This window comes from Oxyura jamaicensis, chromosome 2 (assembly GCF_011077185.1).
Source record: "Oxyura jamaicensis isolate SHBP4307 breed ruddy duck chromosome 2, BPBGC_Ojam_1.0, whole genome shotgun sequence".
Lineage (NCBI taxonomy): Eukaryota > Metazoa > Chordata > Aves > Anseriformes > Anatidae > Oxyura > Oxyura jamaicensis.
The window spans coordinates 147267859-147292476 of NC_048894.1; the positions used below are offsets into that span (position 1 = coordinate 147267859).

General features: G+C 45.4%; 1 protein-coding gene across 17 annotated transcripts in view; it reads right to left on the bottom strand.

The window, feature by feature from the left end:
* MTSS1 (MTSS I-BAR domain containing 1) overlaps positions 1–23500 on the bottom strand; it is a 123206-nt gene extending 99706 nt beyond the window's left edge. For all 17 annotated transcript variants that reach the window (XM_035317897.1, XM_035317887.1, XM_035317893.1 and 14 more), the window contains exons 1-3: positions 22971–23500; positions 7723–7784; positions 5059–5132 (exon numbers count right to left, since the gene is read on the bottom strand). In XM_035317897.1, the coding sequence (XP_035173788.1) occupies positions 5059–5132; positions 7723–7784; positions 22971–23042 (208 nt within the window). In that variant the 5' untranslated portion in view covers positions 23043–23500. The remainder of the gene's footprint in view (positions 1–5058; positions 5133–7722; positions 7785–22970) is intronic.
* Positions 23501–24618: the final 1118 nt, after the last annotated feature.

Here is a 24618-nt window from a genome sequence, read left to right on the forward strand (position 1 = left end):
ACACTTCAATAAACGCCATTTATCCTGGCTAAGATGACAATTGAACACCCAGAGTAAGGACTCCCTGAAGGTGTGCTCGCACAATACCTGGAGTAACACACGTGCAGTCTGCCCAAGAACACAAGTCTGCACCCAAGTTCCTATTTTAAGCAGTTTTCTTAAACGTGAAAGGCAGTTACTGATCGCTTCAGCACAAGAGCTACCTGAGGCAAACACTCACAGATACTAATCAGATTTAATTTTATGAGTAAAAAACATATTTACATTTCTGAGTGTTGATAAAGTGTAATGGGGGCTGAAAAAAAGGAGACACTTTAGCACAGCACTTCATCCAGACGAATATATCCTGTTCCTCAAAAGGAAAACAGGAAAACGGCTGTGCTGGCTTTGTTACCCTGTTAGTGCCACGTGCCGTGTAGGCTCAGGCACGGTTCCACTTCCAGGTCCCTTCGCAGCTGGCTGGCCATCCACAGCTCTTCCCTCGCCAAACTCAAACCCTCTCTGCCCACCAGGCACCTCAGCTGGAATTTCCTAAAACTCTTCTCAGTAGTTCTGTATTGTCTTAAAGTCCTCTCAGACATCTGTAAAATGAGAGGTGGAAAACATAAACAGCACCAACCAGCACGACAGATGTCCGAATTACCAAAGGCAGGGAAAACATACCTTTAGTAGCACTTGCCAAGTTGAAATGGGGCAACTTCAAACAGTATTACAATGCGTGGAATCCAACTGGCCACAGAAAGCTGTGTGATATGCTGAAACCTATCTTAAAATGGTTTAACTAATCTGCTAATATCAAGCACACCTATGTATACGTCAAACCCTCCAGTATGAATGGAAAACAAGAAGCCCACATGAGTGGATATCAGCTGCCTCATTAACAATCTCCCTTTGAAGATCAATTTTAAGCTTCAGGGTAAATCAAAGCTTTTAGATCATCTTTCCATAAATTTTAATTTACACCTGTGAAGATGCAGATAGGCAAGGCTGTGTGTTTTTTTCCACGGAAGCCACTGACAGTGTATTAAGTAGATACAGAAGCGTGCATGTCTTCACATTAATCTCTCTCATAACGCAAGGAGGATAGTTACTCTTCTCACCTACTTTTTCCGAAGTTCTTCAATTCCAGTGCTTATCTACAAATGACATTCAAATGGAGCAGAAGCAGAAAAATACCAGCATACAGAAGTTTACACGCGTCCTTTTACGTACTGTTCATAACCAACTCACAATATGTTTATATGTGATATCTGGGATGCGCAGTCCTTGCTTTCCCAAAAGAACCCATTTCTAATATGTAATGTATCAGGTAAACAGCTATTAAATGACACCCGATTTAAATCTTTCATGCTTCAATTGGAATTGGTGCAGATAAAAGCATTTGAAATGTCAGATACTGAAAAGCCTAACCCATATGGCAAACAAAAAAAATAAATGTTTAGATTGCGTCAACAACTGAATACCTCCTCGAAAGCAAACCTGACTGGGGCTTAAAGGTAGACCAAAGTATTTATTTAATTTTTGTGAATTTCAAAAGCCAAGCTTTAAAATATTTCCAGTTTTCATAAACTACACTAAAAACCTTCTCTGACAGTCTTCAATCTAATAACCATAGTGAGAAATAATACCAGACCCCACTACACACTAACAAGTTCTGCCAGGCTGTGTGTCAAACAGACATAATCTGAAAAATAAGTGCTAGATAGAAATCTGTGTGTTATTAGAACTCAAAAGTTGAAATACATTTGAAGTAATTTCTTTTTTAAAAATCTCTGGTACCAGCAGACAATAATACACGCTGCTATGTAGCCTGCATTATTAGAGAAAGGTGACATTCATTTAAAAAAAAATCTTGTACCAGAAATGATGCAATTCTTCTTTCAATCATTGTTTTAATATATATTTCTAACTATATGTATTCAGTTGATGTGCTTAGATACTTGTCCTTTTGAAGAAAGAAGAATATATCTGGACAGTCCAGAGGAAGAAAAAGCTTTTCATCATAACTACTTTACCATGTTTTATTTACCTTTTTGGGTTGACATGAAAAACCGCGAGCTGACTAACAGTCAGGGAAAAAGACTAAAGTCCAGGTTAGCACATATCTGAATGGACTGATGGCAAAAGAGAAGGAAGCAGCAGCACGCAGCACAGAAAGGAACCAGCCAGGAAACACATCTGCTCGTGGGATCAGCACAAAACACCTAATTCACATTCAGAAGTTTTCCTACCTCCAAAGCTACAACGCGAGGAAAATACCACGAAGCACGGTTGGCTCATCCAAGCGCAGGCTTTACCGTAGGCAGAGCTCCAATTATGCCCTCTGCTTGAGCTCCGTCACAGAGTTAGAAGGAAGTAAAATATACAGAAATACGCACTAAAATGGAAAAGTCAACACTGGGGAACAGCAGTAATACACGGGGGTAGAGAAAGCCACCAGCTTGAATAAGGAATGAGGTTGATGGAAATCAGCTCTCATACTTGAATATTTGGTATCTGCAAACCTCTTCTTGTGTTTGTGTAGTAACGTATAGCCAAACACTTTTTCTTCTTTCAAAGCTAATGCTGATGCAAATAGAATAAGGAGCAGCCAGAGAGTGCTTCTGCTGACTGGTGGAATGATTCCATCAGCTACATCAGTGGGTCTGAAGATAGCAGGCCACTTTCTGTAAAACTATAAGCAATTACAAGTAGAATGCAGGTCCCAGCTTCACTGCACTGCCATCATCCTATACGGCACTAACGCTGTCCCTCGGAATGGGCCGATCTGCTTCAGCATGTGTTCTCCACAGAGGCATTTGGCTCATCCTCCGGATACCATACACACCAACCCTCAGTACCTTCACTGTGGGAAGTGCCACCCAAGTCTCATATACCCCCTGCCCTCACAGCTTATCTTTAACATTTGTGTATGGATTGAAGAAGAGGATGCACCTATGCACAGGAACACAAAACTCAAAGACCAACTTTGTTGACTTTGGGTAACCTGCTAACTAAGGACCCTCTAAACAGCTCGAAGCATAGCCAGGCTTCTGATCAAACAATCAAATATGTTGTTTTACAAATTGGGTAAGTAACAGGAAAAATTTAACCAAGAATTGTTCCATGTTAGAAAACTCCTTGAAGGGAAAACGGGGAGCCCACTATAACCCCACACCAGATAAGAAAAACAGTCTGCTTGGTTCTGTTTTCTGAAGACAGTCGTTTATAATAACTGCAAAATACATTTAAGGACATTTTGCCCCAGTAAGCCATAGAGAATTTTACCATCATCTTCAATGAGACCAGGATTTTATCCCCATCCACAGCAAGCTAGAGGGATTTTTATTTTATAAAGGACCAACACGGAACTCCAGAGATGTTCCAAGGCAAAAGACTACTTATGTGTAAATTCCTAAATGGGCATGTGTGGAAGTTGGGTCAGGAGGCAGATGAGAACCACCACTGGCTTGGAATTTTGATTCTTTGCCCAGAACATCACTTGCTAAAAATAAAAACAAAATTCCCTTCTATCCTTCCAGTCAGGAAAGGCATAAAGACAGAACAGAGGAGCTATACAAAGTTGGCAGGCGTGGATTTACAGAGCTCCTTTTGTGAAGGATGTGTTCTAAGAGATAAGAGACAAGACACGATGCTTGCTGGATACAGCCCAAGTAACACAGCAGAAAGTGCAAAATACCCTTCAATACCCACACAAGCCATTTTTGTTGGAGAGTAGGGGAGCTTCAGTCATCCTGGTATCTGAATGGGAATGCTATAAGCCTGCCAGCACAGCCAGAAGACAACACAAGTTTCAAGGATTTTGGTAGGGTTTACTTTGTTTTCCCTTTGCAGGAGGGAGAAGAAATAGAAAAGATCATGCTCAAAGGAAGACACTTTATAAATCCAGCTTAAGTTCTGCCTTGGGTCTCATCCTTAGTTTATTCCACTTTCTGGAGCGTTGACTATTTTACATGAGTGGGTTGTGCATAATTTACAGAAGGCACGCACACAACCAGTGAGCTTCCTATCAGAATGTAAATATTAGCTTTAAAAAGGAAAAAAACATTGTTCCCTGTTGTCATTCTATGGTTGATCCATGCTCCAGCAGCTGCTACTGCTCCTCTTAGCCAGAGATGGCAGAGGGAAGCGGAAGTTTGGCTGTGCCTGCATACTGCTGACGAACACACACACTCCTCACATTAGCAATACTGCAATCCAGGTCAAATGCCAAGGACATATTAAAACTTCAAAAAAAAACATTAGAGAGCCTTTAAGGTTAGAGGTGAACAAAAGCCACTCACTCAGCAGCAATACATTTGCTTCAGAACTGTTCTTCAGTGACAGAGCCTGGGGACACAGCGACCATGGGGAATGCCCTTCCCTGCATGGACATCTGCACGCGATGCCTTGGTCACTGGGCATCCAGCATCACAGAGAAGCAGCCTTTTGTTTCCTTCCAGCTCAGCAGCCTGGAAAGATTGCCAGCTGCACTATTTTGGACCTCCCTACTAACCAACAAGCTTACAGTGTTACCCAGAGAAGTCCACAGTTCAGGAAAATTAATGTGGGCCAATAGTGTCAGATGTAAAGAATAAGGACAAACAAAGACTTTCCTTACAAATACAAGTACAAGCTACCATCGTTATTGTCCACAGACCCCAAAGGCCACAGCATTAGCTGGTATCAGCCCTATCAGCTGAAACCTTACTCTTATTTAAGGCAGCTGAATACCAAGCCTTACAGTTTTTACATTTACTTAAGGTACAGAAGCGTCAGTGAATACAGATTTCAGTAAATCTTGCTTTCTAAAATATTATTCATCAACGTATAATTCAAATGGTAATTAGAAGTGTTCACATGATTGATGACACATTTAAATTACAGGTTTCCAGCATTTTTTTGGTAAAGAAAAGATGACTTCCTTTTTCACGTGTCGCTTTTTCAAAGTGCAAGTCCATCTAACAGATGTCTCACAGATCTGCTTGTCAATGTAACAAGTTAGACTTTTTTTTATTACGACAAATGGTATAAACCACACAGCATTCTGTTAAGCTCAATATTGACACATCTGCTTACCACGTGTATTAGTAGCCATGTCAGCCACTTTCTGAAAGGCATCCAAGAAGGCAGCAGCTGCTACTACTGTAGTCCTGAAATGCATACAGATAACAAAACATTAGCAGTGTCTCATTGCTGCCTATTTAATTATTGCCAAAAACATTTAGGCTTATAAAGAATACCACTGAGAACTTGTAGAGGCCACAAAAAATATCCTCTTTTATATGTGATTTTAGCCTTTTCCCTCCTTCCTTGCTTAATCTCTTCCTTGCTTTGTGTTAGCACTATGGACTTGGAGGCAGCCAGGCTAATTCTGAGCTGTGAATTGCACAGGACAGGTGTTCTTTCAAAAGAGCACAGCCATCCCCCTTCTAGCTGATTTCCTCTGATGAACTAATATTAAGCAGTCAAACATGAAAAACAAATCTAACACACATTATGCTGCACCCATTAGTGTACAAATTACAACCACTGTTATTTCCAGGGAACATGTATGTTTTGAGAATAAGCATGCAGGACCTTCTTTTTATCTAGGATTCTGGCCGAACGCTTCCCCTGAATTTCTCATTTGAGGAGCCTGAGCATCCCTTGAAACAGAAAATAGCAACCTCTTAGAAACCAGACTGTTCTGGAGTTCTTGGGTAAATGGGATAGTGGCAGGGTAGAGGTTTCTCCCTTCAAAAAGATGTTTTTTCTCCTGATCCAGCGCTCCTGGAAGAGCGGACAGGGTGCAAGTCCCTTCCTGAGAGGGATGGGACCTCTCAGCTAACCCAAACTCCTTCTCAGTTTGAAAGCACACACAGACCACCTGCCTGTTCAAGTGGATAGCGATGGCAAACGTGAGTTCCAGTTTTCCAGGTGTGTTTGTTCTACATAAGTTTTTAGAGCGCCAGGCACCTCAGGTCAGGACCAGGTTTCTGATGGTTTATAGTCTGGGTCGACCTAATTTAAATGAAACTGGGCCAGAGCTCTACAGGTAAAGTAGGACTGTGCCCTCACTCCAGCTACCTCGTGGTGCTATTTCTGCCCATTTTTTTGTAGCAATAACTCTGATTCCTTGTCCTCGCTCTAAGAGTCAGCCTCTCCAAACAAAATCCTGAAGGAGGACTGTCCACTTCAAGAACTCCTTGCTACTCTCAGAACACCACACAACACAAGAGACCTGCAAGAAAGCTGATCCTCAGACAAAAAGAACTCCATAACTGAGGAAGATTTACAGATTTTATGCAAGTCTCCCTCCAAATACAAAAGGATGTAACTGGCAGCATGGCAAACAGCCTATTGACAGCACAAAAGATTTGATCCCGAATAAGAGACTGTCAAACAAATGCATAAGAACTCTTCACATGTCCAGCAGGTAAAATGATAGGCAAAAATACCTGACAGGTTTCCAGCTAGCTAGTAATATTTAGCCCTGGAACAAGATAATCTTTTCTGGGATTTTCCTTAGCAGTGTTTGTGTCTTTAGATTTCCAAACTTGCAGGTCATTCTGTTATCCGTGTACTGTATTGTTAATTATTAATTATATTGCTAATAACAAAGTTCCATTTCTCCAGTAACCAGATCCATGAAGACCTAGCTCCAGCTCAGATGACATCTGCTCTCCTTTATCTGTGAGGCAAAAGGCTCGCATCTGCTAGAAATGAACAGCAAATCCTCAAAGCAGGCTCAAGCTGCCTGCATGTTCCTGTAGCTGCCTGCTCACATGTTCCTTTAGCTAGGGACGCGCTACGCTGAATACAATGCCACAGGACTGAAATCCAACTATTTCTCCTGCTTTCTCTGAAGGCTTGTATTTAAAGAGTACAAAAGGCTAGGAAAATTCTCCATTTCTCTTCTTCCACACTCCCTTACTGCAACGTGATTGCTAGAAAAGGAAAAACCACATGCAAGTGTTTTATTTTAGACATGGCATAGCAGAACAGTGTATTTCAGCCATTTAGATGAGCCTAAACAACAGCTTCTTCAGAAACGGTTCACAACATGATGCAGAACCACAAAATATACTGCCAATAACCGTATCTACTACCACTGCTGCTGTGAGAAAACGCTGATGCTCTGGGGAGCACAGAGGAGATTGCGGTTTGGGAAGAAATGGAGTTTGGATTCATATGAACAGAAACAGACTTTACAAGTGAATGACTTCTGGAGATAACAGAATTGGTCTGAGCGCAGTACATATGGTACTTATTAAGAGAAATCTGTAGAAGGTAATCCAGAATGACATTTGCAAAGTATACCCCAATAAAGTAAGTTTTAATAACTACTGATGAACGGTTCAGCACAGGAATTCCCTTGGTTTTTTAAGCAGAAGAAAGTGCTGTTAAGACTACCAAAGTCTCTAACTCGAGCCTTCTTGCAATATAAACCAGCTGTATTCTACACTATGACAACAAATGTCTAATTCTAAATCTCAGCGTTCACTAAACAATACATTATCTAGTTTTCCATCAGAAGCCATGAAATTTAGCTTGTTTTACTTTTGTTATGTACCATTGGTGATAGATATGTATTTGCCTGAAATACAGCAGAACACCACATACATGGGTGTTGACCATGAAAGATGCACAATTTTACTAGAACATACTTCGAAATTTATCCTGGCAGAAGCTACATTTAATTTTGACATATGCACACACAAGTAATTGTAGGCGATCTTGACTGTGCAACACAAGACTTACCGAAGCTGAGACTGCAATTTCCCAGCTTTATTTATAAAATCTTCCCACACTGGGTAACTTCCCTGCAAGAAAAAGAAAAGACACAATAATGAATATTTTGAACATTCTGGTTTTGATACTGTAGTTTTAATGTTCAAATAAAACTAGAAGTAAAGCAGTAACTCAGACTTTATTAAATCCTAATTCACTAACACCAAAATATATTTTCCCAGTAAGGTGACTCTCATTTTTAAACACCGTTCCCAATATAAGGGACTTCAACTGGTTGTGAATCCAAATGAAACAGGTCTTCTGAGGAGGTTTTACAGATTTCTCAAGCCAAAACTATGGAGAGGAAGAGGGATTTCAACTGAAGAACTAAGAAACTCCTTACTTCAGATGGAAACAGCAAAAACCGCTTAGAAGTAGGGTGCTAGGATGCATAAAGAGAATCTCCCAAAACCAATGGCAGAATTCTAGTTGTTCTTTTCTACATACAGGTTCTCCATGTAATTTCCATGTTCCCATTATCTTATTACTAGGGCTTCTATTTTTCTAACGAAGGTCTGAGCTGCCCAAGAGACCACCTCAAATCGTCTCATGGTAATACAGCAATTGGTCACAGAAAAGGCAGAGTAGTCTAAGATGACAAACTTTCCCAACAGCTGCATAACTTCCTTCTGAAATGGTCCCGAATGACCTTGGAGCTCATTTCTGAACTGACGCTGCTAAAGTAGCGTGGCATTGAGCATATGCAAAGTTTTTAAGAAGGTTTAATTCCTCTTGAATTAAATTCACAGTTTCCTGTGAACTTCTCCCCCACTTTTAGAAACTGTGTTAGGAGTTCACATATTCATTTAGAGTATAAACACCAAGTGTTCTTATGAGTTCTGATGTCTGTTTTCCCAAAGCTTTTGTCTGTTTTAAAATAAGCTTTTATGGTAAAATATCATCCTTTTTAGACCAAAACAAGGTTAACTTGCTCTCTGCAGAACAAGTGCAAATTTTCTGCTAACAGCAAAAATGGTGGTAGAAAGAAACCTCAACATTTCCCTTTGATTGGAGTCTAGAGAGTAAAATAACATATCCATGCTTCCCTTAATAAAGGTTTAAGACTTGCTGTTACCAGAGCAACGACACAATAAAACCCAGATAAGGCAGCTCCTCAAGGCTAACATTACCACAGCTCTGACTGGAAGAGGTTGCAAGCAAGTGCAGTTGCTTGGAGCAAACTCAAACCACCCTGATAAACCAGTCTGCCTTTTTCTGAGTAAAATAAAATCTTTTGCTCACTCTACCACGAGAGGATGCATATTGTCTTGTTTGGGGGTAAAGGCAACCCCTTCCCCCAGAGCTGACAACCTAATTCAAGCTCCTTGGTACACCCTGGCAAGGCAGCTCCCAGACATTCACACACCCCAGCGGGACTTGAATTAGACTTGGGGTTAAAAGCAAAATCTCCCTTTCGATTCTGGCCTTGGTCTGTTGGTCACAAATTCATATTCTCTACTAATCATATTTCAAAAATGTCTTTGCACAGATGTGTGTATCACCCACGCAGTCACTGCACAGCTGAGCTCTGCAGAGGGGCTTGGGCAGGGCCACAACAGACCCTCGCACAAGGCCGCTGTCTGGGGTACTAACCACTACTAAACACTCCTCAGTACAGGTTGCATTGTTCACTGTTTCTTTCTTCGTTCTCTCTCAGCAATGTAAGCCAGGTGGTCATAAAACCTCATTATACCTACACACCATGGAGCCAATGGGAAAGGGGGAAGGCGAAAGAAGAGACCCGTTATCAGGTTGGCAAGGCCTAGAATATAAAGTGCTTTGTGCTGTGCAAAAATCATCACATTTAAAAATGAAAGAAACCCACTGATCATTTGAAGGGATAAGGAAAAAAAGCCATTTCCTTAAACCTATTAGTCTTACTGAAATCCCCTACACTGACCTGCATCTCTTCCCACAGTAGCTGCCTTTCGGAGTTTGCCCGCATGCTGTATATGCATTATGCATGCGTATGCCAGGAGCCTTGAAAGCCCCGACAATTAACAGCAGGGCCTAAGGCTTTCCTGGATTCTTCAGCAAAATGCAAGTTGACAAATGGAGGACACCAAAGCAGACAGTGCCTTCAAAACATACCTCAAAAAGAATACACTTTGGTTTTGTTTTTTGTTTTGTTTTGTACCAGGCTGGCCACAAAGAAAGCAAACGCAGACTAGCTGCTAAGCATTTCCATGACTACTTATTTTTGTCTTTAAAAATGTGTTTTTTTTTTTCTTTAAGCCAAGCCTACTTAGATAAGCTGTAACAACCCACCCCCATACATTGTTTCTTAAATTGGTTTGATTAGATATATATTTATATATTTCAATCACTAATCTTTTCACCCGGGCACCCCTGTACTAGCCCCAAAACCCCTGATGTCATTTTGAACAGAAGAAAAGTATGAGTAGTTCATTTAATCTGTGTTCCAGCAGAAATTGCTGTTTGCCTTTCCCTTCTGAAGGTGAGTCAGCACGTTCATCTCTCTCGCAGTAACACACGGCTCAAGCCTTGAACACCAATCCTGCTGTCCCTGTGAGCTTCTCCGAAAAGCACTTCTACCATCATATCCTTGCTGAAACCAAAACCCCTTGATTGATCCCTACACCTAAAGCAGAAGCGTTTGACACCTGCCACTTTACAGATCCTATTAACAGGGGTTTTATCCCACCTTCAGCACCTGGGAAGCAAGGAGGTCACTGAGTGATGCTTGGAGGACAAACCAAGAAGACAGCACAAGAGTTAAACTATTTCTGGGAAAAACACTGCAAGTCCCCCGCACCCCAGGAGCAGCTCCTACTCCATGATCTCTTTACATGCCACCTCAAATCAAGGCAGCCCCTCTCTCACATCCTCATTTGAAGTAACATTTGGAATAACTTCTTCCTTTCATCAAAGTGGTTGACAGGAGAAATATAGCAGTGGTGGAAACCACACACCAAAACAGCCATAAAACTTAATTCAACTTGTAGTACTGTCTTAATTTAAACACAAAGAAACAGTAGGAAGAATTCACTGTCTTTGTCTAAGAAGTCCTTTTGTAATGTAAAGTCATTTTTGAAAGAGTAATAAAGTATTTTTAAATGCTGCATTTCCCATAGCTCCTTCTGCAATTTCCAATTTCAAACAGCCACTAAAGGAAATCAGTTTTCCCCCTTTAAATGTCAGAGTCCGTCAGGTCTCTGCATTATCTGTACAAGCAGCGGGGCTGCCTTCACGGCTCAGTCCTGCTCAGAGAAACCTCAGAAGAGCTGCAGCATCTGGGTCACAAATCCTCTCTTTAGCTCCTCACAGAGTAAAATAGGAATCTGTTACAATCCGGGTTCGTTTAAATGGTCTTCTTGAAGATCATTAATGGCTTAATCTGGGGGTTACTTCCCCACAGTGAATTTGTGCCTAATTGTTATTTCTTCCTCAGCTGTCTCACATCCAACATTTCTCCTATAAAACACTTGTTCCCAAGGCATGAAAGCCCCCCAGTCCCACCACACTCCCTACCTTCAGCTACCAACTGAGGCTGTGGCTGGTAAGCCGTAACATGCCATTATCACACCTTATAGCTTAATGAGCTGGTTTACAAGCCATTAGTCACCCGATGCCAGTGCCCAGCCACGCTCCAGCTGATTTACACCGAAAACAGACAGGGCATCGCCTTTCTGCCTACAGGCTGAAAAACAAAATGGTGTCTCATGCCTGTCACCTATTTCAGCAGTCCACAATTAGGACACTGAATAGCTTTCCCTCAGGGAGGAATACCATAACTAGTATTAAGAGGCACCAGGATGGAGTAGGAAAGCACCTGCAAGTGCCGGACAAGAACACACAGACCCACTAGAGTCTGGGCAGACGTGGCTGTGGCTCCTGGGGGACAGGTCCTCAGCTACGTATGTGTCCTGGCTTGCTGCTTGTTCCCTGCCTGCCACTGGGCTGGGCAGGAGAGGTGGCACCACCTTCATCCAGTGCAACTTTCCCCAAAACCCAGACCATGGACACGAGCATCATGCCTGGAACAGAGCAACCAGCAGGAGAGTGCTGGAAGACCTTGGGTGTCTGTGCCCAGGTGGAGGCCAGGGGCTGCAGGGCCTCTGTGGTGGCTCCAATGTCGCCATGACAGGGCAGAGCTGAGCCCAGCACCAAGCTGGCGGCACCTTGGGAAAACAGATTTCCAGAAGGGCAGAGCGGGCACAGGCCGAGGAGGAGGCCCAAGGCGAGGGAGAAGCAGCAGAGGGCCCAGGCCCCAGGAGGAGGAGGGCAGGAGGGGCTCCAGGCCCACAGGCAGCAGGGATTCCCCGGCAGCCCTGCAGAGCCCCCGCTGGAGCAGATCTCCACCCTGCAGCCCGGGGAGGGCCCACGCCGCAGCAGGGGGACATTTCCTGAGGGAGCTGCGGCTGTGGGGAGCCCCCGCAGGAGCAGGGTGTTCCTGAAGGGGCTGTTGGGGTAGGTTGGCCGAAGGTGTTTTAATTTTTCCTCTTTCTTGCTATTTAAATCTGTTTTAGTTGGTGATAAGGGTCACCTTCTAAGTTGAGTATGCTTTGCCCATGACAGTAGTTGGTAGGCAATTTCCTTCTTAGACTCAACCTGTGAGCATTTTCATCTTACTATTGCATCCTGTCCTGTGGAAGAAGAGAAGGAATGGGTGAACATCCAGCAGCTGGCCAAGGTCAACACACCAGGAAAGGGCAGAGATGATCTATCTTTAAAGGCCCCTTCCAACCCAAATTGTTTTATGATCCTGTCACTAGCAGGCCACTTTGGATTTTCTCCCTTCCTCTCAGGCCAGCAATCCTGCAGTAGAAGGAATCCAAAAGAGAAGTTCAGGGATTTCTCAATAAATCAAGAATATGCTTTCAGCAAAGGATCCAATTTTACTGAAATTGCTATTGATTACATCTAATGGCAAGAATAGGAACCCAGATCATTGTATTTATTTAAGATTGCAACTTGAGTACCAGCAGTTAAAAACTGTTCTGTCACCCCTTCTACTAAGGAGTTACAATTCTTCTGTTTTTTTCCCATTAAGTGAAAAGACACTTATTTCCTTTAATAATTTATTTCCATACATCCTGAATCCAGGAGACAAGACGCACCTCATCTTTTAAAAAACATTGACTGTGTTCTTTTAACAGCTTTCATTTATCAGAAAGGCTTTTCAGCCATATTATCAGCTCTTGCTGGGATGCAGACTACAAAGGCAGCAGAAACAGTCTGGTATCTTGTTCACAGCAACAACCCATCTAAACTTTCAGGGCACAGGGAAAAAGACAGAGAGCTACTCTACAGTAAAGCAAATTGAGAATCTAATTTTAGCTGTTCCAGCTAAAGAGGTAGGAGAGAAAGGGACCTGGCGGGCAGTGCCCTGGTTTTATCTCACAAGTTATCAAAGCAAGAGCTGTGCGTCTTCCAGAAAGGCACTGAATGACTATCAGCAGACTTCAATAGGAAGGAAAAAAAAAAAAGCACGACTCTAGCTAGCTACAGGAGCTGGACTTCTCCACCTCACATTCAGCTGTGACCAGCTGAGAATCCGAGTCCCAAATACACAGCACTGTTACCCAGCTTCACACCCTAGTAACACATCCAAATGCCACACATCTACCTCTGGAACAGAATTGTAATTTTGCTACTATACTTGTCCTCCCAACCTTCAAAGTAAATAATGCTTAAAAACAAAGCTTAAAAATATATATTATATATGTAGTTTTATGAGATATGAGAATCTGAAAGATTATTATGGATGTTTTATTTCTGTAGTATGCACTACACTACCTACAAGGAGCAAAGAGAATTTATTGTGCTAGACACCACCCAAACTCACAGATGTTATACACACAAAAAAAATGGCCTGTGTAAGTAAGTATGGTCTGCACGTAGAGGCTATCATTTTTCCAGGGGGCCTTCAACAGAAAAAAAACAGGAAAAAGTGGAGGGGAAGGGGACAGGAAAACAATTGACAGCCTGAAAAAAAAGGGGTTCCGGCCACAGATGTCTCAGCATGTGGGAAGATGCAATGACTGACAATCAATTTCCCCACCCAGCTAGCATCTGGCACTGGCTTTTCCTCTCTTCTGAAAAAATCAGTAGTCAACTGGGGAAAAGGGCGCTTGGCCAGTCACAACTGCAAGAGTTACAAAGCACTACCCAACACTAACACGTTTCTTTGCACAACCCACACGTTTAGTCAAACCTGTCTCATGGATAACACAGCCTATGCCACAAAAGCTCTTGCAAGACACAGGTGAGATGAGACTGAACGTCACCTTACACAAAGTTCGTAATGACTGTTCCCTATCCAAAAAAAAAAAAAAAAACTCTGCTTGTAAGCTTTTCCTCTTTTTAAGTCGAAAAATAAGCAATTCAAGAACCTGTCTCATTAATCTTTCTAAGCTGCATCTATTTTCCAATCATTCACCTGAACAGCATCTTCCAACAGACTGAAACACAAATTTTATTAGTGGGAGAGATCTCACTCGTTATGAAGATGCAGACGAAGATGAAGAGGCATACACACTACCTCTTCCATGATTACTTTAGTTTCATTTACCTCATTTCAGATGTACCTTAAATTCAAAAGTAGAACTGAGCCAACAGAGCCCCAGTTCTGGTTTCATACAATGAAAATTGAATGCTCCCACAAGGCAGGGAAAGGGGCTGCAGGACTGCCAAGTCCCTTCTCTCTTTCAAAGCATTTTCCCCCTGCCATGCACAGGGGAACTTCAGGCTTAGCTCTAGCAGCAAAGAGGGCTCTTGACTCTTGTCTTGCTGGGCCAGGAATGAAAAGTCAGCAATAGCAGAAGACGTTAACTTCACAGCGTTTCACAAGAACCGAACATGCAAATTACTGACTGGAAGAGGATACAGATACAAACACAGGGTCTGAGAGATTATAGAGAATGCAAGTGAAAGTAAAAGCATGTCAAAGATCAGATTAAGATGTCATTTAACCTGTAACTACCCTCCAGGAACTAAAAGCAGGGGTAATTAAAATCAAAGTCTTGTATCTAGACACCCATTTCCACTATTTCTGCTACTTGTTTAGGGAACAGGCGGGGGGTTGGAAATGAGTTTCCCTCGGTGTGCACAGTATAAATACATATGCCAAGCTTTGCTTTCACAAGGTGATATATACGTTATCACAACATTGCAAATTATGCAACAAAACACTACTGAAGAAGTCTAGTATGCTATTAAAAAAGCTGCCTACTAGATATTTCTTCTACACATCACGGAACCACTCAAGTTTTCAAGACTGTTTGTTTTTCAGTCTAAACAGAGAACTGGGACACAGAGAACAAGCTACTCTAGCATATGGCAATGGTACAGTATTTTGATAAAATCAAGACAAATCCAATCAGGAAACCGCAGGAGAGGATATTCACCCCACTGGGAAAAAGCACAGAACTATCAGTGATTTCTGCATTCCCAAGACCATTTGAAGAACTCAAAAGGATGACCAGTTCCCGGCATGTAGCACCACTTAGTGAGAATATAGGCATTCAGCAGAGCTCACTAACCATTTAACCATTTAAAAGGGGAGGGGACACCAATCAGGTATGATTCTGCTGTTAGAGCTCTAAAATCTTGGATTTGCATTTTGACAAAGCCTACACCCCACTAGCCTGTATTTAAACAGTTCCAGCGGCGGACACCAATTGCCTCGTGGTTGTGACTTCAGTTTGTAGCACAGCAAGGACCCATGCAAATTCATTCCCCTGGATTGCTGCATGGCATCCCGGCTTACAACACGCATCGTACGCCTCCTTGCCACGTCAATAAGGACCACGTCAAACCTATGCCGTCTGCAGCTCAGTTTCACAGTACTTAAGACAAAGAAACTCAACTCCAACTCAAACACATCATGGTTTAAATCCAAGCTAGATTGGGTAATTAGCAAACAAAATGTTATATTCATGCTGTGAGAAAATATATCATGCATAAACACAGAGTCTCTCCCTCTCTATAAACACAGGAAGTTATTCACAAGAGGGGGAAAAACACAAAACAACTTAGCCACAGCTTCTGGGGAACCTTTTATCCCATGCTGCATTAAAAAAGCTGGACATTAAGTAGTCTTCCAGAGGAAGCATTTAGTTCCACGTTCTTCCCTGCAGGTCTAAACAAGTTTGCAAGCCTGAATAGCAGATTTCTCCTCGGAGACTCATCAATACCGCCTTTCATCTGCCGACTCATTAAGTGGCCACTGTGCATACTCGGCAGCTATTTTCTAAACCCACAATATTTCAGCTGGATCAAAACTAGGATAATTAAAATATCAAGAGGCACTCATTCAAGTTAATGCCTATACAGGACAGTCTCGAAGCAGAGCCAACAGCCCTGTGCTGGTAACACCACCACCACTGAGGTTTCATCACTTCTTCCCAAGGCATCAGCAGAAGCAGGAGACACCCTCGTTTGAGTGTTCATTGCTTGATCTTTGCACAATCTCCATCTCACAGGCATTCAAAACAATCTCCAGGACCCAAGAAACGTCAGTCCTTTGTCAAGAAGATACTGCCACACGTCTGAATTGACCATGGAAGTACCACACCAGGGAAGAGGTGGCTGCCAGGTAGCAGTTTTTAGTATTTTACTGCCAAGGTAGAGCTAAAGTTCATGAAGTGCCACTATGCTTGTCCCCAGCTACTTGTCCTTCATTTCACCCGTGAGAAAAGAAACAATCCCTTCCAAGCTCCAAGTTAATTCGGTTTGGTCATGGACGATTTCAACGAGAGGCACCTCACCACAAAGTTTTAAACCATTACACAAAGCACTTCCATGAAACTACAAAGCACGCATCTACGGTGCATGGTAAAAACAAATCTCATATTTGCATAAGGAGTGTAGTAGCAGTTTATACGGCAGATAAAAACAGAAACAAAATGATCTGAACCTTTTTATACCATGAACCAAATTTCTCTATCTACATGGTTATCGATAGCATTGTGCACGCCAACAAAATCGGCATTCACAAGTTCATTCTTGCAAGTGGACTTCTAAAGACATCCAAGGTGATTTATTAGCTGCTGCGTGTACACCAGGCAGCATCCTAGAATTAAAATGACCCACAAACACTTATGTTTGTTGACTAGAAGAGCAAAAAACACAGAGCTCGTGCACTGCCTTGCCGGACAGCCAAATTCTTCGTGATCTGCCACCCTATGTTTAAGGTGCTCCACTCAGAAACAGAGATACCCCATAATTTCAGTTACAAAACAGGAGTTTAACACCCTTGCGTTGCTAGCTGATCATTCGTTTGCAGACACCATCTCTGCTGCCTAAAAACATGGGGTTATCACAAGGGGAACGGCAGCAAGTCTTAAGCAGCAACAAGAAAGTTGTGTGGGGTGTGGGTGTATGTAGCAACATGTATTACACTGGCAGCTTAAAAACCATCCCCTCATTAACTCCGTGATCCACATGTACTCAATCCCTTCTTGTCCTAGGGGAAAGGAGTAGAAGTGACTGAACCTGCAGCCATAGCTTGCCTTTCTGTGAAATGGGAGCCGTTCTTGGGAGCTAAGTCACACGCTTCCCCTGCACTTTGAAGATGAAAGCTGCTATGGTCTTAACCACGAGGCTACCAGACATTTTGTCTCCAGCCCGCCCAAACACCTCAGCATTCAGGCCATCTCACAGCCCAGCAGGAAGAAGTCAATTAACATCCTTAAAGGTCAGCAGAGATACCAGTCAATGGGGCAGCACCAAGGCAGGCATCATCTGGAGCTGGAAAACAAACACTTGAAGAGGGAAATGCATTTCTATAGCAGCCGAAATGCAGGGCTTTGTGGCACCGACTCAAACCCCTCTGCACTCATCTTTGTGTCCTCTGAAGCAGAGCAAAACACCTCTTCAGCCGCTGTTCCTATCCTGCTCTCTGCCACCAAGTGCTTTCTGCCCCTCTTTGAGGCCGCGCTGTCTCTGGGCAGACCATGAACCCAAAACGTGTTTTTGACAAGCTGAGAACAGGCTGATGGGCAGAATGCTACTTACAGGTACACAAGAATACTCCATCAACTGCAGCAACTTCTGCATCTCGGAAAAAAATATATATCCCACACGCTCAGAAGCGAGGAAAGAAGCAGCAAACTCTCCTCAGATCACCTCTAGTTAGGCATTAACCAGCACTCAGTCTGACATTGCACAGACTTCTTGTCCTCCAACATTTGTTCAGTGGATTGCGGTGCTGCACAACTCCTTCCACGCTTCCAACACGGCGAGCCCTATTATACAGCCCTTGGCATGCCACCAGATCCAAAAGCAGTCCTTTTAAAAGGCATTAAATAAAAATCCTCGCCCTCGGTATGCCCCAGAACGAGCCAGCCTTGGACGCACTTACATAGCGAATGCTCGGCGGTTGTATGAATTGTTAGCGCTCATACAGGCGAGCCTGGATCAAGAATGTGTCCCTAAAAATAATAAATGCCTTGCAAGTATGTTCCCAGCTATGCTGCGTTGTACGGACCCCAGGATTTAAGCGGGCTTGCAGGAGCGCTCTCCCGCACCAGCATTCAGCCTTCGCTCCACGCCGCCACCTCCCCCGGAGAGATGTTTACAGAAAGACGCTGCAGCTGCTTCGGAAAGGTGAGGAATTCCAGCATAAGCAAACCAAATGTTTGGGCAAGCAGGTTGTTGGGAGGCAGCGGGGTAAGAAATCAGGGTGACTGGCTAAGCGCAAACATACGTAAAGGTTTGCACCAACCTTTAAGGACAAGAAAATGCAGAAGAAAAGCTGAATCTGCACAGAGTGGAAGTGGACTCATTTCACGCTTTTGGGGAAGGGGATAAACATCGATTTTCTGGGTTTGGAATAGATCAGTAGGTGCCAGTGCCACCCAGCACGCGTGGCAGAGGGAGGACAGGGGTGTCCACTCTCCCAGCCTCCACCTGCACGTTGCACATTCAGCCTCTCTCCTTACAAGAGTTACCATCTTCAGCAGCTGGACTGAAACTAGACCTTAAAGTCACTGAACTGAACATTCCTCATCGCCACAGAGATGCTTCAAACAAAGCACAGCCGCAGAAGAGCTGTCGTATCGCTGCTTGTCAGGGGAAGACAGCTTTGCCCAGGCTGTCCCTTGGATTAACGTGGACACAGAGGACCTGCAGCTGTACTTGCCGTAGGAACAGCCTTGATGTTTCTATCTGTTCTGGGAAGCGTTTATTGATTTATTTGGACTCGCTTTATATTATTGGTGCGACTAGCACAAGGCCACCCCTCCCAAGCAAGCCATGCCTTACTTAACAAATGGCTCCTCATCCTCGCTGTGACCACCCCCGGCTCCACCTTCCGCAAAAAGCGAGATTAAAACGCTGGAGATAAGAGGCTGCAAAAACATAAATATTTCTCATGCCCATATGCTCACTCCTTTCTCCTCAGATGGAAAGGAAGGCCGGGAGCTTTGCACGGCTGAAGGCAAAGGCACGCTGCCTTCTCATCCCAGGGAGCCCCACCAGCAGCGAGGGAGGGAAGGGCTCGCCTCCTTTGTAGGATTAAAGCAGCCACCAAAAGCAAAACGTTGGTTTTATTGAGATTTCAGTTAAGAGACTATAAATAAGGCACACACTTGGATTTTTGTTTTCCCTAAAATTTCACTCGTCCTCCGGGAACCTTCTCATTTTGTTCACCGAGAGGTCAAAGTCCCCCTCGTACCTGCACATCCACCGCATGCGGGGAGATGACTGAAACCAAATGGTGAGCCTCACAGGACCCAGGAAAACCACAGTAAATTCTGTCGCTCAGTACAAGCGAAGTCATGGACAACCAGCGCTGGTCCGACTGCTCTTTATCCACGCTCCCCCTACGCCCACCCCACGGTGATGGGTGCTGTGCGCAGACAGCAAGCCCCTGCCTTACCTAAACACGTGCTGGCAAAAGAGACAAATAGAGAACAAGCGAAAACAACCAACGTGAAGCAAGGGATGAGCTACAAACAGGTTTAATTTCAATGCTGTCAGCTGGGTTTTCTTCTCCTCCTTTTTCCATCAAGCAAGCAGAGAGCGATTAAAAGGAACACAAAATTAGGACTCACACGGAACAGCGGCATTAAAGAGAAGTCGTCTTCTCATGTGCAGATCAATCTTTTGAAACCCATCCGCAACAGGCCCTCCCAAAAATCAGCTGCCGAGCTTTGCTTTGCAGCACGAGAAATATTGAAATTAGCAGCGTATGATGGCACCTCATTTCCCCACTGCCAGAAATGAGTTACAGACCGTTCAGATCAAATGCTCCCTTCCCGCAGGGAGCCACAGAAAGTACGCCGCGTTCAGAGAGACGCCGCATGGCGTTCGAATACAGCACACACCAGTACTCCTCCAAGGGGACAGAGACGCTTTATTTTTTCTTTTATGAACTTTTATCACTTTGGAAGAGATTATACGTAAGAATATAACAAATTCTAAGTGCCACATGCTCAACGATGCCATCGCAGGAAGCATCAGGGCTGTGACCATGGACAAAAACTCAAGGATGGGACGGGCTTTTCACACTTTACAATTCTTCAATCTGATCTTGAAACCCCCGAGCATCAAAACCTAATTCTAGAGCACGGTGGCCAAGTACAAATCCCATCATGGACTTTCCACAACCAGCTCCGTCACCATGTACACCACTTCCACACCACCTGACAAACATGACCCTCGTTTTGCGTGGAAAATATGGACTTCCCTTATTGGGTCACTGAAGTTACACATTTGCATTAAAACGCTGTGTAAGTGGGATTTTTCTAATGCATTCTTCCATTTAACCCAGTAACCTCGTTTCTCTAAATCACTCAGCTTTACACCTTTTTATTTCGGAGATTTTTTAATCACCAAACAATTTTTGGTAGAAGATGGAGAAAAAAATCGGGGTTTCTGGAGAAGCCATCAAAAGAGGCTCATCCTCAGCCACCACGAGGTAATCCTGCTATCACAACCTGTGACACATCAGTCACGTTTGCGTATACAGCCCTCATTAAGTTTCAAAGTTAACACAGCCCTGAGACAACCAGAAACATGCAATCCCAGTCCGTACGGGCCGTATCCTCATCACCTCGGCTGCAGCACTGATCTGCAGCCGCTGGCAAAACTTCAGAGCAATTTCAGCGTGCCATCGATTAACCCTACTGCCTCCACAGCTAAGCTGAAAGGAGAGCAATATGATAAAAAAGAACCTGCAAATGATTGAGTTAAAAAAGGCGGATGCTGCAGCAGATCCCTCAGCACTGCGGGGCATTTGGGGCCTCGATCTCTGCCTGCAACGAGAGCCAGGCACAGATAGTGCACGGGGCTGTGTGGGCAGACCCCCACACGAAGTCTCAAAGATCCTGCCAGAAGCCTGCCCACACAGACCTGACTACGTGAAGCAGCACTTCAGTTGCTAATTTGCACTCTACTACTGAAGGTATGATTAGCTGAAAGGTTCTGGTTAGCTGTCAAAAATAGCTACTTCCCCCCCACAGCCCGAAATCGTCACAATCCTTTGTGCACAATTCACAAAGGACCCTCGTGCGTCTCATCGGCTGCACTAAATTGAAGCCCAGGTAAAAATTATGAGTTTCACTCACGCTAAATAGCGAGCACAATTTTTAACCGTAACATCCACCACGCTGCTAAGGATCCGGTGTGATTTTTCCCATACCTCCCCCCGCCGTAGTCTCCGGTTCACCAAACAGGTTCCACTGCTATGGAGGATTAAAATAAAAAATTCACACCTGTGCCCATCTCCATACGCTCATGTCAACATGTTTCAGAGGAGCGGCATTCCCATGCAAGCACCAGTGTGCAAGAAAAATAAATAAATAAATCGACACGGCGAAGGTCTGTGTGCTTCAGAGCAAGGGAAACCAAGCGTATCGCTCGTGGAAAGAAGCCAGGAACGAACACGCTCGAGCTGGGTCCCCAAATCGCACTCTGCGGGGAACGGAAAGCTCCTGCATTCTCCCTGCAAACGATCCCGGGGTTTGTGATCGTATTCTGTCCGGGGTGGGTGTCGTTGGTTTATTTTAAGGTGTAATTGTTCTTCAAAATAGAAGGGGGCTGACAGCATGAGGAGCGCGGCCGCGAGGGCTGCAGCATTGTCTTGACAGATTCCCGCACGCACGCCCCCTCCTCCCCGCAACCCGCCTGCTCTCGGTGAGCCGCGCTTTTCATCGAGCATCTCCCACGACCTGCTCGGAGGGAAGCGTGCGTGAAACCCCCCGCCAAAAAAAATAACTTCTCGTGCAAATGGCATCTCCTCCCTGAAACCACACCAGAAGCCGTCCGCCTGCGCCGAGGCTCCCCGTAGGAGCAGCTCCTGTCCTCCTTCCAGCATCGCTTCTCCCGCAGCCCTCCCTGCCTGGCTCCTTGGGTGCAGACCCCTCGCTCCCACCCCAATACTTGGGTTGGGGGCACACAGCCCCCGCTGTCCCCGAACCACCACGGTCGCCCCATCGCCCTCCACATCTCCAGGCCACCGCGTCCTTCGCGGGCGGGCCCGGAGGAAGACAAGCTGCCCTTGTCCAGGGGAACACTGCAGTATTCTGCAGTACTCTGGCGCTGCGAGCCGTGGGGCTCTGGGGCGGGCACGGGCGGCACGACGCAGGAGAGCTTTTTGGCTATTTGTTGCCACGAGCCAAGGGCGGGAGGCGTCCGCTCATCCGAAGCGAACCCTGCGGAGATGCCAAGGGTGTTTTCGGAGCCGCTCGCGTGGGTCTGCACAGAGCTTTCTGGTGGCTGGCGGAGGAGAGGAGGCACCTGGGAACTCGAGACCTTGGCATGCACGCACACGAAGCGCCGAATACCCCCTCGGTGAGCGCACGCCGTGCCAAAATAACGCCCCGTCACTGATTCTAGCCCAGGCGCACGTCAACTTCTGAGCATCTCCCCAGGCCGGGGATGTTTTAGGTCGTGTCCCCCAAACCCGACCCGACCCCACCCCGCGGCACCGTGCGGCTCCTCCGCATCCATCAAAAATCATGAAAAATAAAAGGCGGAGGAGGAAAAAATGGGGGGAAAAATATACACGTTATCATTTTTTTTTTCGATTTCATAGGGTTGGAAAAAACCTGCCCAAGGTGCAAGGTAACAGCTTGCACGTCCCAGCACGGAGAGGGGGGGTCCTGCAAAAGCCCCCCAGGCCCCCAGCACAGGGGGTGCGGTAGCCGGGGCAGGTCCCCCCCGCTGCCGTGAGCTTCCCTGAGCGCCGTGCCCGGGCTGCGGGGGGGCCCCGGCACCTGCCCCCCCCCCCTCCCCCCGCCGCCGCTCACCTTCATGTCGCTGATGATGGTCTGGAAGAGCCCTCCGAGCGCGCTACATTCCTTCTCGATCACAGCCTCCATTTTCCTCGCCCGAGCGCACGGGAGGAGGCACGAACCGCTGCGACCCCCCCAGCAGGCTGCGGAAACCAGCGAGCCTCCCCCTTCTCCCACCTCACCCGCTCAATACAGGGGGCAGCTGCGGGCGGCGAGGGGGGGGAAATAGATTTAAAAAACCACCTCAAGTGCTACCTGCCCGCGCCTCTAAGCATTTAAAACCGGGGAAAAAAGGGTAAAATCCCCCCGGAGCGGCGTTGCCCCTCTCCTAGGCGCAGCTCCCAGCCCCGCCGAGCAGCACCCGGGGGCCGCCAGCCCAGGCGGCGCCGAGCTCCCGCAGCCGGGCAGCGCCGCCATCCATCGCCGGCCAGAGGAAAAAACGCAGAAGAAAAAAAAAAAAAATAGATTTGGAGAGAGGGGGGGGGAAAAATGGGAGAGGAGACGGCGCGCGGTAAGGGATCTGGCAGCACGAAGGGTGCAGGCTGCAGCAGAGCCGCTGCCTGGCTGCTCCGGGAGCAAGCCCACCGCTCCCTCCACCTCCTCCTCCTCCTCCTTTTTTTTTCTCCTCCTCCTTTTTTTTTTTTTTTCTCCTCCTCCTCCTCCTCTCCCACCCCGGCCCGGCCCCGCCCCGCCGCCTCACCAGCGCCGCGGTTCGGCCCCGCGCCTCCCCCGGGCCCAGGAGGTCGCGGGTTCGCGTCCCGCCGCTGCCAAGCTCTGGTTCTGAGGAGGGAAGGAAGGGTTTTCCCGCAGCTGCCTGTTGTCGTTACCCAAACTTGTGGTGTTTTGGGGGAAAAATGTTGAAAATGCTGCCCACCTGCTTAGAAAATGGCAGGTGGAATGGGTCAGCAGAAATAACAAGCAGCTGGAAATACAGCCCTGGCCTAGTGCAAGCACCAGCAGCTTTAAGCACAGGCCTGTTCATCAACAAACAACACAAGACTGTGCTTAAGAGTGTTAGTGTAGATTGCACGAAACATAGCCTTTTAAAAATAATTTTACTTTTCAAATTCTCTGTGTCGAATCCCCAACTTTGCAAAACATCAAGGTTAAAATTCTCCGTTCATACCCACACATAACAGAAGCCGAGGTCACGCAAACCTCATGAAAAAAAATAAAATGTGTGTGCTAAATCTGCTAACATCAGAGGTGTACAGCAAACACAGCGAGGGCTGTGAGACTCTTCGTGGCACCAAAATTAGGCACGTTCCCATCGGCTTAAGAGAGCTGAGGCCTACAGCCCCCCTTGCTGCTAACCCCAGCGGAAGGGCAGGCTGTGTTACCACAGCGTTTAATGAGAGCCAGGTGGAGAGGCAGGAAAATATAAAATATATCCTAAAGTGAGTTTTTTTTTTCTGCCTCCATCCATACAGGCACATGCAGGTACATGTGCAGCCAGTAACTGAGGTGGAAATTTTGAAATCTGAGTATTACAATTAAAATGATATTAAGGTTATTTATCTCTTATTCTCTGTTATTATTATTTATCATCTATTCAATCCCAGCCTGAGAAGAGTTAGAGCAGCACACCATCACGTTTTCGCTTCGCATTTCAGACAGGGCTTGGGCACATGCACAGGATGGATTACAGTCCCCGTGTTAATTT